This window comes from Cibotium barometz, chromosome 42 (assembly GCF_041138505.1).
Source record: "Cibotium barometz isolate CiBa-2024 chromosome 42, ASM4113850v1, whole genome shotgun sequence".
NCBI lineage: Eukaryota > Viridiplantae > Streptophyta > Polypodiopsida > Cyatheales > Cibotiaceae > Cibotium > Cibotium barometz.
Window position 1 is genome coordinate 38480397 of NC_141087.1, and position 16248 is coordinate 38496644.

Genomic DNA, 16248 nt, shown 5'->3' on the forward strand with positions numbered 1-16248 from the left:
ATTTGACTCAGTTTTGAGTCCAGACACAAAAGTTATGGCTTTTTTAAGTTTCCTACTACAATTGGTGTGTTTTATGAGTTTTAAAACATTAAAAGTTAAATATCATGGTTTAGGCTTGTAAAAATAATAAATAAAAAATACATATCCATGTTGATAAAGATTGAAAATGACAAATGTTATATATATGCATACACAATCATTATTAGGTCATACTTCTAGAGGTCTTTTGGATATAAAAAAGCATTATGCTCATTTTTCCATTGCTTGATCTTAAAAGCATTATAAGGACATGCTTGCACTGCTCATTTTTCAACCTCTCTGAGTCCAACTTGGCTCGGTGTTTTGATGGCCACTTGTAAATGGACGTACAATACCCATATGAGCTTTTTTAAATGAAAAATTAGGGTCATAAGGAGGGGAGCAATCATTTTACACTTATGTTGTTACACAAGGCCAAGCAACCATTTTACACCTGTTTTTTACACGTGTCCGTTGGGTTAGACCTGTCCATTCGGTTAGAGAGAGAGAGAGAGAGAGAAAGAGAACACTTGGAGGATAAAATGGCACAGTTGGCCGGGAGAGACTAGGATGATGGCGTTGGATGCGCTAACGCGAGGACTAGCAGCAGTGACCACCTTCCCTGCCAGTAATTGCACAGGAAGCTCACCGCCATCACTCTGGTCCGGCTTTACCAAGCACAAGCCATGGACGTTCCGCACGCTACACATTTCTTCTGCTCGTAAGCACTGTTTCTTCTGCTCGGCTGCGAGCCCTGAAACAGCAGAGGATGCCAACCTCACACTATCCTCCTCTCCCTTCGAAGAAGAAGAAGAAGGAGAAGGGGACGACCACGGGCGGTTGCTGTCCAACGAAGATAATGCTTATAATGATGATGGTGATGAGAGCTTCCTCTCACTAGAAAAGTCTCAAAATGGACGCCCCAAATTCGATCCAGACATGGCCAAGAAGACCCAAGATGACTCTGAACGGTTCAAGCTTCAACATGGACGTGAGGTGACTCTTTTTCTGCAAAACTTCTGAAAAATAGTTAAATTGTTTAACATGTGTTGAAAGGGTACCTCTTTTCCGTGAAACTGTAAAGGAGTTAGCAGATAAACAGTATTTAGGAGATCATTACCATCAACAGTATAGCATCATCAGCAGTATCAACATTACCAACATTAGTATCAGTGTCATCAGCATTAGCAGTCATCATCATCATCATCGGTGTCACCATCAGCATCATCAGTAAGAGGGCATGGGAACCCTGTCGGCAGCCATCAGGGGCTTTTCAACGCATAGTCAGCAGCAGCCCATGGGGGACTCTTGCAGCCAATCGGCTATCATCACCATGAAGGCCAGCACAAGGGACAACAATACAGTCAGCACAACCAATTAATAAGTATTTTCAGGAATATTCATATCCACAGCAGGCTGACAACATTTGGGGCTTGCTGACCAGCATCTCACCAAAGTATATAAATATGAAGTCATAATTCAGCATTATCAATTCAGTCATTGATCATAGTAGCAGTCTTCTAAGTCAGTAGAAGGTATGTAGGGCCAGAGGTCACCCCTGTGGTGTCACGTGCACACCTTAATCCGATGTGAGGTAGACATGATTATTCCTTACAGCCGCCTTAAGGGCAAAGTTAGAGGCCGTATATGGGTAGTTTGGAGCCATTTTGGTGGCCCTATAGGTGTCTGGACTCTGGAGGTGCACAAGACATGCACCAATGTTTGGGACATATTATGGGCACAATATGAACACATTTTGATGACAATTTTGATGACTTTCTATGGCCTGAAAAGCCGACCTGATTATGACCTGCTATCACTTTACTATATAAAGGCAGCTCATGGGTCATTCATAATCATTTAAAGATAGAGATTGCTGAGCCAAGACCAAGGACATCTTGTCTAACGGTTCGGATGAGCCAAGTACATCTCCAAATCAGTGTTTTCCATCAACGCACAGTGGAGGACAGTAAGCATACGTTCATTCATAGCATTCATAGTCTAGATCTACATTGGATCCATGACAATCATTGTAATTACTCATTCATTCAGTAATATATAGTAGTAGATTAAGTAAAGTCTCTCTCTTCTCCTTCTCTCTACTTCTCTATGTCATGAGCATGTGATAAGCGTTAATCTTTATTGCTTTGCGTTACTCATCATTAAACACGCTTCCGCACAGTAGTTGTGTTACATAGGGGACTGACGAAGGGCCCAAGTTATGTACATTCATAAGCAACCTTTTTGTACCATATAAAATACACAAAAACCCTGATACCAATCTCTCTCTTCTCTCTCCTCTTTCTTAATCATGTTTAAATCAGTATCTTGTTCTTAATCAAGCTTAGGGTTGTGGATTAGTATAGCAAAGCTTCCGCGCATGCAACACTCATTATGCCTAGAGTGCAACTAAGTGGTTGGGAACAGAGCATTTGTTGCTCTCCTCCCATTGCTGAAATAAGGGCCTTGACAAATTTTCACATTTGCTGGGTTTCAAGGCTGGTGTAGGGCTGAATGCTGAGCAACTCCAACACTTTTTCTAGATGCTCTAAATGCTCTATGGAAAAAACATGCACACACTTTCCAATTAAGAATTTGGAAAATCACATCGTGATTTTGTTGAATGACATTGACGCATGAGTATGACCAAATGGTATCACTTTGAACTCATATTGATCCTTTTCTACATAAATGCTTTCTTTTGAATGTCTTTCCCGGCAATTTTTACCCGATGATAATCACTCTTTAATTCTAGTATTTTGGCCCCATATTTAGTCTCTCAAAGTATGTCGAATCCAAGGCATAAAAAGCTTATGGTGACTCTGATCCTATTCAAGGCTCTATAATCCACACATGACCATTCTGAACTGACTTTGTTCTTCACGAATAGAGATGTGGCAACCAAAGAATCGTGACTAGGTCACAATTGAACAACTTGTCACAATTTTTTCTCCATCTTGCTTAGGTGACAAGGAAACTTACATTGGGGTTGAGCATCTGCTATAATCTATGGTGTGGTCCTTCGGATGGGAGGGTGACTATTGAGGCGGCACACTGGGTCCAAAAAGATGTTTGCAAATCTGTCCAAAAGTGGTGCCTTTGTCTCATTTAAACTTGTATTCTGATTTGGCTTGTTGAGAGCCTACCTCATAAATACGTGGGCTCCTCATTGTGTCAAGTGCCATTGAAACAAAGGATCATACCAACATCTACGTCCCAAAGAGGTGCAACAGTTAATGTTTACCTTTTAATTTGTGCATCCTTAACTCCAAATCCCGAACCTTGACAGCAAAGTACGTTTGAGAAAAGCACCTTGCAAGACTATAAACATGTGTTAAAGTGATTTGTCGACGTTGTTAAATATTAAATAGTGTTCAATGTGGGGATATGCCCCATAACAGTTGGTATGATGACGAGTGCCGTACTACACGTGCCCGTCTTTTACGAGAAGTAGCTATGGGCCAAACCTCGGCCTGACAAGCTCAGAGACTAAACCAGTCCCTTAGTTGTCGTAAAAAAAGGCGCACATGAATTAGGAGCTATACCAACTATTCTTGAGCGGTAACTCTGAGGAGGCTTGGCGCCGGATATGGGAACGCCGACCATCCACACCCATCACTGGCCCACATATTTGGCACACATACACCCACTCATTATATCACAATCCTGATCAACCCCCCCTTTCACAACCACGAGAGCCTCGCCCCACTACATCTAGCTTTTTCACCATAGGCGTGGTGGAGAAAGCTACGAGTAGACTCTAGCATGGTTGCCTCCAAGATCACACAGGGATTAGAGGAGAGAACCTCTCCTTTCCATCCAAAACCCTTGCCCCACTTATAGCGCACATATTTAACAGAGCACTTTCGGAGGGCTTTCCACACACTTGGTCTCTTCATACTATTTCCCCTATCCACAAGGCTGGGGATACCATGGATCCCAGCAACTACAGGACCATTGTGATCGGCCATATCATGGCAAAGCTTTATGGATCAGTTCTTGAGGCGCAACTCAAGGCCTTGGCAAAGACGAAGGGCTTTTGCGCACCAGGCCAGGCCGGATTCCATCGGAACTTCTCTACGTTAGATCATATCTTCACTCTAAGGAGACTCATTGAGCAGGCTAAGGCAGATGCCTTGTGGATTTCTACAAAGCCTTTGTGTCATGATTGTGACTAACTCTGTTAATCTCTCCTTAATTACTCCTTAATTCCTTATTAATCGAAAGGACACCCACACCCTTACACATGGGTCACTATCAAAGGACATGTCTATTCATTAAAAGACACACCCCTAAGTCCAAAGGACATAACCGTTGATTCAAGAGCCACACCCCTTCCCATGGATGTGTCTCTTCACTTGTACCCTTTCGGCCTCTATTTAAGAAAGGCCCCTGTCTCAGTGCAAACAACTCAGTCTTTCCTGCAGCATTTGTCTTATGTTTATTAATTAAGTCTTAATCATGTTAATAAAGCTATAAAAGCTTTACAGTGGTATCAGAGCAAACTTTTTTCCGCCCTGTGTTATGGCCAAAACCCTAACCCCCCTAACCCTAAAATCAGTCCTAACCCTAACCCTAAAATTAGCCCGCCCAAACCTTAAAATTGGGTGTACGAAGTGTTGAATGGAAGAGCAAGAGAGAATGCCCCATCAAATTCAGCCCCCAACTCCCAATTTTTGTTGATTAATTTTGGGCCAGCCATGCAGGAAACTATTGAATAGAGGCAAGACAAGAAGCAACCCTTCAATCCAGGAGGCTTACCTCTTCAGCCGGCACCCTTTCATGGACTGGCACCCCTTCCATGAGTAGTCGCACCCCTTCGTGGAAATTCCTCCAGTCGGCTGCCGTTGCGAAGTGCACGATTGCTTTGCTGATTTTTTTAAATTAAAAAAACCCAACACACCTAATAACCCAACCAAAGGTCATGACTCTAAGGCTTTAATGCCTTGTGTACAAACAGATTAAAAAAAAAAACCATAAACTTACCTTACGGGCCCCTACGAAACGACACCACCTTGCGTGCAGTTTCGGCCTGCACCCGCTGCCTTCCTGCATACAGGTTCCCTCGCGCCAGCGTGCAGCTGTCCTCCACGAATTCAGCACCCGTACCTTCTTCATTGTTGGCCTCCTGTGGTCTACGCTTGTGTTTGGATCAGCCACGTGTAGTTGGTGTTTTCCCTGGATTGACGGCTACTACCCTTGTGCTTCTTCTCCAGCAACACTTTACTACCCTTGGTGCTTCTTCTCCAGCAACACTATTTATTATGGCAACCTCCTTCAGGTGTGATTTTGCCATTTTCTTGGGTATAAACATTTCACATAATGTGGAGTATTAACATATCAGCAATCCGCCATTTCATTCTTTTGCGGGCTCTCCACTCCTCCGGGGCCAATATCCCTTTTTACGGGTTCAAAAGCACCTCTCAGATCACGTGGACACACATTACCCTCTTCTCCGACGGCTTATGGCTGAGGAAACCTATGATTTCAGTTATTTACAGGATACACACTCTCAATCCATAGTGCCCTCTCCTACCCGTGTTTCTCCACTAGTCTCAGCCCCTGTTCCAGTGAGTGTGCCCCCCTTTTTCCATCCCATTCATTACTGCATTCAAATAGCCACACCGACTTCTCACCTCTGAGAATTTGACGTGTGGGTGATCCGTGTTCGTACTTTTAAACATGATCTGGATCATTATTGTTTTATACTCAGGCGTCATCCTTATCTTGGCGCTATCCTCCCCGAGTGTAGCATTGTAACATGCGTTGCAGAAGCGTGTTCATGATTAACGCTAAGCAAAGAAGATAACGCTAATCCTATGTTTAGCAAAGACACAAAAGGGAAGGAGAGAGAGACCTAATCTACTATATATTGCCAAAACATGCTATATATACAATGATCTTGCTGATTCACAGCTTCATGATGCATACCAAAGATCCTTGCAACCCTCTACTTGCAATCGAACAAGAGAAGCTCCTGTTGATCCACCACTGTGTCCTTGCTGCCTTGCAGACTCTGACAAATGGATCCTCTTGATCTTTGAATGATGATTCTAATGAATGCCTAATGATCCTATTTATAGGAAAAAGGAATGAATTCGTAATCAAGTCGGTTTTGCCTATTTTCCCCACAAAACATTGTCCAAACAGTCATATTTTGTGTCCAAACTATGCCCAAAAGGTGTCCCAACCATTGGGCTATGTCTTGGGCACTTCCGGGAGCTTGTAGGGTTGCAAAATCTGCTCTAAATCTGCCCCTAAATCTACCCATATATTTGCTAATGAGAATATACATGTCTATGAGCATTGGGATGAACGGATGCACATGACATCCCCTTTTGCTAAGCTTGGAGCACTGGGGTAATCCATACACCTTTGCTCCATTTTCCTTCTGGTCCAATTGAAGATTGCACTTCATATCCATCGGCTCAATCCCCAAGTTCTCTAACTTGGTCTTCAAGTTCTCTGGCTTGGTCTTTAGATCTTCTGAAAACTCCTCTGAAATTGTCGAGATGACCTCATCCTTCTCCAAATAGGATTTGGAGAGATCCACCTCCTTGGGAACTATCGGGTTGACCTCATCCTCCTCCAAATAGGATTTGGAAAGATCCACTTGCGCGAGCTGTGGTTCTGGTTTTGGTTTGACTTCTGGCTCTAGCTTTGGCTTTGGTTTTGGTTCTGGCATGTGCATCCCGGGTAATGGCACCTCCTCGGAAACACCTCTTTCTGTGATCACGTCTCCCGAGAACTCTTGTCTTAGGAGCTCTCTTTTCGTTGGGTAAACGCTCTCGGTCATGGGCTGCTTTACAACCCTAGGTGATTCCTTCTTGGCCTTTGTTGATGCTGCCATGAATTGTGCCCATGTCTCCTTGAGTTGTGTCCATCTTTGCTCGTATAGAAGTGGGTCTTGACGCATCTCTTCTTGAAGCTCTTCTATGAGTTGTTGCCTAAACCTGGCCCCAACGATGATTTGTTCATACCGAGCATAGCGTTCTTGTTCCCTTTTGTATCGTTCATCTTCCTGTCTTCGACGACTCTGCAAAGTCGTGAGAAAGTCATCGTCCATTGCCTCTGAACTCATGATATTATTTTGCTGTTTTTCCTGTTGTAATCAGCCCAAAAACCCTAACTCTAGAGTTCTACTTGCTTTCTAAACTCCCTAGGATCATGCTAGGCTCAAAACTAGACTTTCTAGCACTATACTATGCTGAAAATGAGCAAAAAGTTGATGCAAAAATGCAAATTTAACGCAAAAACGCAAACCCTAATCTTGCTCGTAAACCCTAAAACACAAACCCTAATTTCAAAAACCCTAATTCAGCATGCACCAAATATAAACTAAGAACTGTCCTAGGATGACCTAAGCTCTGATACCAATGTAACATGCGTTGCGGAAGCGTGTTCATGATTAACGCTAAGCAAAGAAGATAACGCTAATCCTATGTTTAGCAAAGACACAAAAGGGAAGGAGAGAGAGACCTAATCTACTATATATTACCAAAACATGCTATATATACAATGATCTTGCTGATTCATAGCTTCATGATGCATACCAAAGATCCTTGCAACCCTCTACTTGCAATCGAACAAGAGAAGCTCCTGTTGATCCACCACTGTGTCCTTGTTGCCTTGCAGACTCTGACAAATGGATCCTCTTGATCTTTGAATGATGATTCTAATGAATGCCTAATGATCCTATTTATAGGAAAAAGGAATGAATTCGTAATCAAGTCGGTTTTGCCTATTTTCCCCACAAAACATTGTCCAAACAGTCATATTTTGTGTCCAAACTATGCCCAAAAGGTGTCCCAACCATTGGGCTATGTCTTGGGCACTTCCGGGAGCTTGTAGGGCTGCAAAATCTGCTCTAAATCTGCCCCTAAATCTACCCATATATTTGCTAATGAGAATATACATGTCTATGAGCATTGGGATGAACGGATGCACAGGACAAGCATCATTTTTCATGAATATTGCACCTATTCTGAGGACGTTAATCCATCTTCATTCACGGTGCGCCCCTCTACACCGGAGTATACACCCTTGACACCAGTAGCTGCCCCTATCCCTGTACCTTCTTCTCCAGTAGCAGACTCTTGTGCGAGCCCAGTCCCAGAGGATCGCCCTTACTATACTGGATGGTCTATAGCCGCTTCACCAGTACGTAGCCTCTCCTCTCGGGATTTCCAGATGTCGCACCCTCCAGCCGATGGTTCTTACTAGAGCCTAGCGGCGTCATCAATAGCAAAAACCCCCAGAGCCTCATCACCCTAAAGCCTCTACATCAACATCTCCTCTCATGGCAGAACCTGTTGACATACTAGTCCCTCCGGAATGGCAGCAGTCTATGGCATCCTTGGCTTCTCAGATCCAGCAGCTCCACACGGATCGCCACTCCTACACGAGTTCCGTACCAGCAGCAGACGCAGACGTCATTCCTTCCGTGGTAGAAGGCGACGACCTTAAAACTCTTTATCGTCTTTTACAAGCCAGTAAAACAAAGAAATTGGAACTTAAACTCCCTGACTCTTATGGTGGTCAGCGCAATAAGTGTATCTTAGACCAATGGCTCTACAAACTGCGGTTATACTTTGAAACCATGACCCTTTCTGATTCCAAAAAGGTGATATTTGCGGTATCCCTCCTCAAAGACACTGCTTTATTGTGGTGGCAACGACGACAGCATGCCGGAAAAACGGTTACGTGGGAAAAATTCGAGCGGGTCCTCCGTAAGCAGTTCAGACCTGCCAATGCGGATTTCCAAGCCTGTACTCGCTTACGCCATTTGGACCAAACTGGTTCCTTGGCCTCTTATATCTCCCAGTTCACCAACTTGATACTGGAGATTGACTCTTTGTCCCCAGCGGACGAACTTCATGCCTTCACTGAAGGGCTTAAACCCACACTGCGTGCCGATGTTCAGAAATATAACCCTGTCAATCATCTTGCCGATGCCATACGATACGCCGAGCGCGTTTTGCAGACATTAATTCTCGAAATTCGGCCTCTTCCGGTCGAGCTAATGACTTTCAGAAAGCGAATGGATCTCGTATGAGCCGAGATAGTCGCAGAGAGTCATCTGGTACTTCTACCTCCCGGCCTAATCCCCAATGGAATAATTCTCAACACCCTCGTCGATCAGAAGGATCGTCCTCTTTTCGGTTCCGACGTTCTCAATTCTTCCAACCACGCAGTTCGGATCGTGGACGGGACCAAAGACGTGACCAATCTTGCAATCCTCGTCCTTCTACTGTTCCTTCTGGACGGGATCAACAAAAGACGGGATTGTGCACAATTTGTAATGGACCTCATCGTTGGTTTGAGTGCCCCAAAAGACCAACCCATCGACAGAATTCTAATGCTGAACCCTCCACTTCTGAGGAGAAACCCCTAGTTGCTGACAAAGGAAAGCGTGCAGTTAATCACCATGCTATTGCACATGCTTCAGTGATTACCACTACTGCTACAGCACAAGCTGCCTCTTCACCGTTGCCCCAGAGGTCTACTCAGGTTTTGGTTCTTCAAGGCTCTATTTCCAGTCACCCTATTCAGGTGCTCATTGAAATTGGGTGTTCTCATAACTTTGTGGGAACCACCTTGACTCAGAGATTGAAGATTCGGACTTCTCCAAGTACTGTTGTTTATGAAGTAGAGCTTGCCGATGGTTCCACATCCTTGTGTAACACCGTTGCCAAACACCTCTCCTTTTGAATTCAGCACTATCGTGACAAATTGGATTTCCAAGTCATGAATTTGGCACATTATGATATGATTCTTGGTCAAGAATGGTTGTATCAATTGATCCCCTGATCAGTTTCCGGAACCATTCTATACAATTTGCTCAAAATGATATGCTTGTGGCACTTGAAGGAATCAGAGACCAACCTTCTACACCAACCCTTTCAGCTCTTTAAGTGAAACGGTGGGTCCGCAAGAGTGGTTGTTCCTCAGCACTTTTAATGGTCTATTCAGCCAACGATCCTCCCGAGGACATAGATACAAAGGTGATGTACCTCAGGCACCCTTTCTTTGCTCCATACTTAGATCTTTTTCCTCAGGAGCTTCCTGTGGTTCTCCCACCTCGGTGACCAGTCGACCATGCTATTGATATCCTTCCTGGAGTGCTCCACCTACTCGTGCTCCATATCGAGTTTCTTTTACGGAATCTCAGGAGATACAGCGACAACTTACTGAACTTTTGGAGAAAAGACATATTTGACCAAGCAAAAGCCCTTTTGGAGCTCCAGTACTTTTGGTGAAAACGAAGGATAAGTCTATGCGCCTTTACAGCGACTATCGTGCCCTTAATAAGTTGACTATCAAGAATAAGTATCCTTTTCTACGCATTGATGAGTTGTTTGATCAATTGCTCCATGCAAAGATCTTCTCCAGGATATCATCAAATTCGCATTCGCGAAGGTGATGAGTATAAGACAGCTTTTTGCACAAAATATGGTCATTACGAGTACCTGGTCATGCCATTCGGGTTAACCAATGCCCCTGGAACATTTATGAGTCTGATGAATGATCTTTTTCGTTCTTTTTTGGACAAGTTCGTCATTATTTATCTTGACGACATTTTGGTGTTCAGTCGTAATATGAAAGAACACAAGGCACATCTTAAGATCGTTTTCCAGGTGCTTCGAGACAATGCTCTTTATATTAATCCAGGCAAAAGTGAATTCTTCAAGACATCCTTGGAATACCTTGGACATGTTGTTTCAGCAGACGGTATTTCCGTGGATCTAAAGAAAATACAGGTTATTGTCAATTGGCCAACTCCCACAAACATCCATGATGTTTCTTCTTTTTTGGGACTTGCCAACTTCTATCACACTAAGGTTCATCGATTTAGTTGCTCCTCTCACAGAACTTCTAAAGTCCGCTCCTGCATTCCAATGGACTGAAGCCGCAACACAAGCTTTTGGAAATTTAAAGACAGCTTTGACAACGACTCCTGTTATGGCTATTCTAGACCCTACTCTCCCCTTGATTACACGGATGCTTCTGATATTGCCACTGGTGCCGTCTTAATGCAACAAGGACGTGCTATTGCGTTTGACAGTCAAAAGCACTCTGCAATTCAAGGAATTTTTGGCTATTGTTCATGCCTATTGTGCATGGAAACATTATCTCCTTGGTGCAGATTCAGTGGTGAAAACAGATCATCATTCTTTGAAATATATCTTCACGCAGCCAGTTATGAATGCTAGGCAAGCGCGTTGGGTCGAATTCTTAGCCAATTTTCATATGACAATTGAGTATGTTCCTGGTCTTACCAATGTGGTTGCGGATGTCCGCAGTCGTATGCCGCCAGCTTCGGTCTTGGCTATTTCTAAAGTTGAAATGCATATACCTCAAAGTTTTAAGGACCGTTATTCAAAAGATCGTGATTTTGGAAATGCATTTCGAATTCTCAATTCTCAGAATGCAACTCCTTCCGACTTGAAGATTTATGGAGCATATACAATAATGGATGGTTTATTATATTATCAGGACCGTATTTGTGTACCTCATGATACTCATGTTCGAAGAGTATTGGTGAAAGAACATCACGAGGTCACTTATGCTGCACACCCAGGCATCAACAAGACATATCGTCTTTTGACAGCTACATACTATTGGCCTCAAATGAAACAAGATGTTATTAAGTTTTTTACAGCATGTCTCTCGTGCCAACGTATGAAAGCTAGCAGACAAGTTCTAGCTGGTCTTCTTCAACCACTTCTAGTTCCCAATGAATGTTGGGAAAGTATTAGTTTGGATTTTATCACTTCATTGCCACGTTCTTCTAAAGGCAATACATATATTCTTGTGGTGGTTGACAGATTTTTTAAAATGGCACATTTCATTCCGTGCAAGAAAGCAGCCCAGGCTTCAGATATTGCAGTACTGTTCATACAGTATATCTTCAAAACTTCATGGATTGCCAAAATCTATAGTTTCTGATCGAGATCCAAAGTTTACAAGACATTTTTGGACTTCGATATTCAAGTCTCTTGATACAAATTTACTCTTTAGCTTTGCTTATCATCCACAGATAGATGGACAAACGGAATGAGTTAATCAGATTCTGGAAGAAATGCTGCGTCATTATGTTCAGTCTCGATTAGCTTCATGGGAAGAATATTTACCTTTGGTGGAATTTGCTTATAATTATTCTTATCGTTCAGCTATTGGAATGACACCTTTTCAAGCAGCTTATGGCCATACTCCCCTTATTCCTGCCAACTTTGTTCTTCAACATAAAGTGGCTTTAGCAGACCACCTCATTCAGGAAATGCAAGATATTCTATTACAGATTAAGGATAAGATGGTCAGCGTCCAAGAGCAATATCAACGCACAGCTAGTAAGCATCGTCGTCACATTGAATTTCAAGAAGGAGACTTGGTATTATTATATATTGTCCCTCATCGATACAAGACAGTGAAATCAGTCTTCCCAAAGCTTCGCCCAAGATATTATGGACCCTTTCACATCTCTCAGTTATAAGTTGGAGTTACCACCTTCTTGGGGTAGAATTCATCCAACTTTCCATATTTCTTGGCTCAAGAAGTTTCTGGACGGTGATTTTCCAGTTTTAGATATTTTGGATTATGTTCCAGAAATCGAAGATGAATACATACTCTTAATTCCAGAGACAATTCTTGATGTCAGACAGAAAGAAACACGACATAAACTCACTACAGAATTTCTGGTTAAATGAAGAGATGTTGATGATTCCGACTCTACTTGGCAAAGTGATGAAGACTTACAGGAATATCCAGAACTTCTTCGGGAATTCTTTCAAAGACAACCATCTATTCTTAGCAGGAGTCTTATTTTAAGTGGGAGGGAATGTCACGATTGTGACTAACTCTCTTAATCTCTCCTTAATTACTCCTTAATCTCTTATTAACTGAAAGGACACCTGTGAAGGGTCACACCCTTACACATGGGTCACTATCAAAGGACATGTCTATTCATTAAAAGACACATCCCTAAGTCCAAAGGACATAACCGTTGATTCAAGAGCCTGTACAAAGCGAGGGCTCTCAGTTTGGCCACCCATTTGGTCCTCCATTTCTGGTGCGACTTCGATGGGACTGTCACTCCATAGAGCGGCCAGATTTGTGCCATGTTCACATGAGGCCAAGCCGGTGTATCATGTGAAAGGGCCAATTACTTTGTGTCACATGGACGGGAGCCAGTCTCGTGCCACCCATGTGTGACCAGGATCGTGTCATATGGACGAGAGTCTGTATCGTGCCACCCGTGTATAGCCAGGATGGTATCTTGTCCATGGGACTGTCACTCCATGGAAGGACCCATGTTTGTATCGTGCCACCCGTGTATAGCCAGGATAGTATCTTGTCCATGGGATTGTCACTCCATGGAAGGACCCATGTTTGTATCGCGTTGATGGGTTTTTTAGTGTCTAGACTCTAGTGCCCAAGACACATGCCTGCCCAAACCTCAGAAATGAGAATAAGCCCATTGGGCATGATTAGAACCATAGAAATAAGAGGGTTTTGCATGGCCACCTAAAAATAGAAGTAGCTGTTGATAGTTTTAGTTAAGAAAAGGAGAGGCTAGGAGCTGAGCTGATGATCGTACTTCTTTTAGAAAAAGAGGAGCTTTTGCATGCATGGGATAGGGATAGCCGAGAGAGAGGAGTGAAGAGCCAAGATTTGGGAAAAGCTTTGAAAAAAGCTTGTTAGGAGAGTGCTTTTCGTGTTTTGTTTTTGTGGGTCGAAGGTCGTCGAGGCGATAACAATCGTTTGGAAGAAGACGCGAGAGTAGTGTGAGGAGGCTTGGGTTTGTCCAAAGCAGAGGGTGCAAAAGGAAGCAGAGGATCTTTTAGGAGGTTGAGGTGTCCTAGGATCTCTGGGAGTGCAGCTTTGTTAGAACTTTGGATCAATCCCATGCTTTGCTCAATTATTCCTTTTTGTGATTGAAGAGAGAGACCTGTAGAAAGTGGTTGCAGATTCCATTGATGTTTGTACCTGTGAAGATGAAGACATAGGTTTGAAGAGTTGTTGCTGGGATATACTTGTGGAGGATCCCTCAGGTTTTTGGTGCTTCTTCTCTTTTGTTTGAACCCCATGTCTTAGGGATGTTGAGATTGGCTTGATTTGATCTATATGCAAAATGCTTGAGTGTGAGTTTTAATCCTATGTAGGACGCAGCCATACCTATGATGTAAGGAATAATTGACTCGCATCACGATATTCCGGTCTTCTTAATCATTATTCTGATAGTTGGATTGATGAGCTTTGTTGGGGTAAAGGCATTATGCCCACCCTTATAGTGTGTACTAGCCCATAAGTTTTATAGTACATAGTACACTTAGTACTTTTAATGTACTAAGTACACTATGTGTACTAGAGCAAATATACATGTGTGATAGGGGAGTCACACACTCACACTTGATGAGTTGACTTATCCCCACATGTCTCTCTCTCTCTCCCTTCTTCTCTGTGTATGTCTCCCACATGAAACCCTAACTCTCTACAACTGAACTCTAATCTCCCTTCAACTGGTATCAGAGCCTGTTATATTTCTAGGGTTTCGTCCCTGCAGAGAGGCTGCGTGTGCTGTACGGACCTGTGTGCTGTGTGTGCAGAACTGATTGCTGGGCGACTGTGTGTCCCTGCGTTGAATCAGTCGCAGGCAGGTGGGCGGAAAGAGAAGGAGGCGGGCAGCCATTTCTGGTCGACTGTGTGTCCCTGCGTTGAATCAGTCGCCAAGCACCTGTCCATCGCTCTGCACACATCAGCGATTTCCGTCCATTGTCATTCCGTCACTGTCAAGTCATTTTCCCGTCCATGGGCTCCATCAGAATTTCTGTCGGCTCATTGTTCATCAATTTTCTCCCGCCCCACGCCCTCTGGGTCCTGACCACCACGTGGTGGTAGTTCGAATTGCTGCCGTCTATTGCTAATTGCAGTCATTAAGGCAGTGGTGGTTCTGTGGGCATCACAATGCAAAGCTGAGCATCGACTCCCATATACGTGGCATAAAGTTGTGATGAGTGCTGCTGCAGCTTGGTAGGCATGAGGTGTTGGCGTGGTGCTAATGGCAGAGCGCAGCAATACTGTGTGGCGTTGGCAGTGCTGGCCAGCGAACTAAGTGGCGGTTGCATGGAGAGTGAAGCTGCTGCTCTGAGCTAGAAAACTAGGAGGAGGCAGCGGCAGAATCTAGACTCAAGCTCGTTCGGCGACATCTACTGCACCAATACAGCAGTTTTCAGACAGCAGCAACAACAGCTCCTTCACGAATCAGCAAATTTGACGCCCCCCCCCCCCCCCCCCCCCCCCCCCCCCTTTTCTGCAACAGAAATCAGCTGATTTCAGAGGTATTTGCCTTCAATTTTGGGATTTGCTTGTTCATTTTCATCAATTGAGCAGGTACAGGTCCAAATTGCTCAGATTTGAGCACAATTGGCAACAATTGGGTGACATTGGTCACATTCAGGATCAATTTGCAAGAAATTGGATGTCAAAATTTGGGGCTTTTGATGTAATTGTGCCATTGGGCATTCATACATGCTGTATGATGTGAGCAATCTCACATTTGGGGCAAAATTGCAGCAAATTGGAGTGCAGATCAAAGGGCTTTTGTGCCAATTGGGTTGATTTGCATGCAGGCACTGGCATTTGATGCTTTGGGCAATGTGTTGATGCCTGTCAAGCACTCAATGTGCCATTGAATCAAGGGGCTTTTATGTATTGGATGTATATGTGGCCAGGGGGAAGCATTGTGAAGACTCTGGATGCCTTCATGTGCATTAATGTACCATTCATGATCAGAAATTGATCTTGAATCAAGGGGCTTTTCAAGATTTTGTGCTTGTCGAGCTTGGCAAAGCAACAGGGAAGACTTTTATGCCTTGAATCCTCAGAAATCCACTTGCAGTCAAGGGGCTTTTGCCTAATTTCTGTTCCGGACTGTTGTATGCAGTGGTGGGGACTGTCAAGGTCTGATTTTCACTCATTTGGACAGCCAGGAGAGCATTTATTGCTGCTGTACTTGTTGGTACAGATTTGGTACAACTTTGTACAAGTTTTGGCATGGCTGTACACTGATTTGAGTGAGGAAAAGGCTCATTTTCAGCTGCTGTACTTGCCGGTACAGGTTTGGTACATCATTGGTGAGCACTTAGTACTATTGTACAGTACTTTGGAAGGAGAACATAGCACATTTAAGGTGCTGTCCTAAATCTGCAGCAACCAGATTTTGGTGATTTT

At 43.6% G+C, this 16248-nt stretch overlaps 1 protein-coding gene across 2 annotated transcripts in view; it reads left to right on the forward strand.

Moving 5' to 3' along the window:
* Positions 1 to 475: 475 nt before the first annotated feature.
* LOC147614454 (GTP-binding protein, HflX) overlaps positions 476 to 16248 on the forward strand; it is a 156060-nt gene continuing 140287 nt past the window's right edge. Inside the window, exon 1 of one of the 2 annotated variants that reach the window (XM_086780986.1) lies at positions 476 to 1014. In XM_086780986.1, the coding sequence (XP_086637112.1) occupies positions 589 to 1014 (426 nt within the window). In that variant the 5' untranslated portion in view covers positions 476 to 588. The remainder of the gene's footprint in view (positions 1015 to 16248) is intronic. The other variant, XM_086780985.1, reaches the window with a different exon arrangement.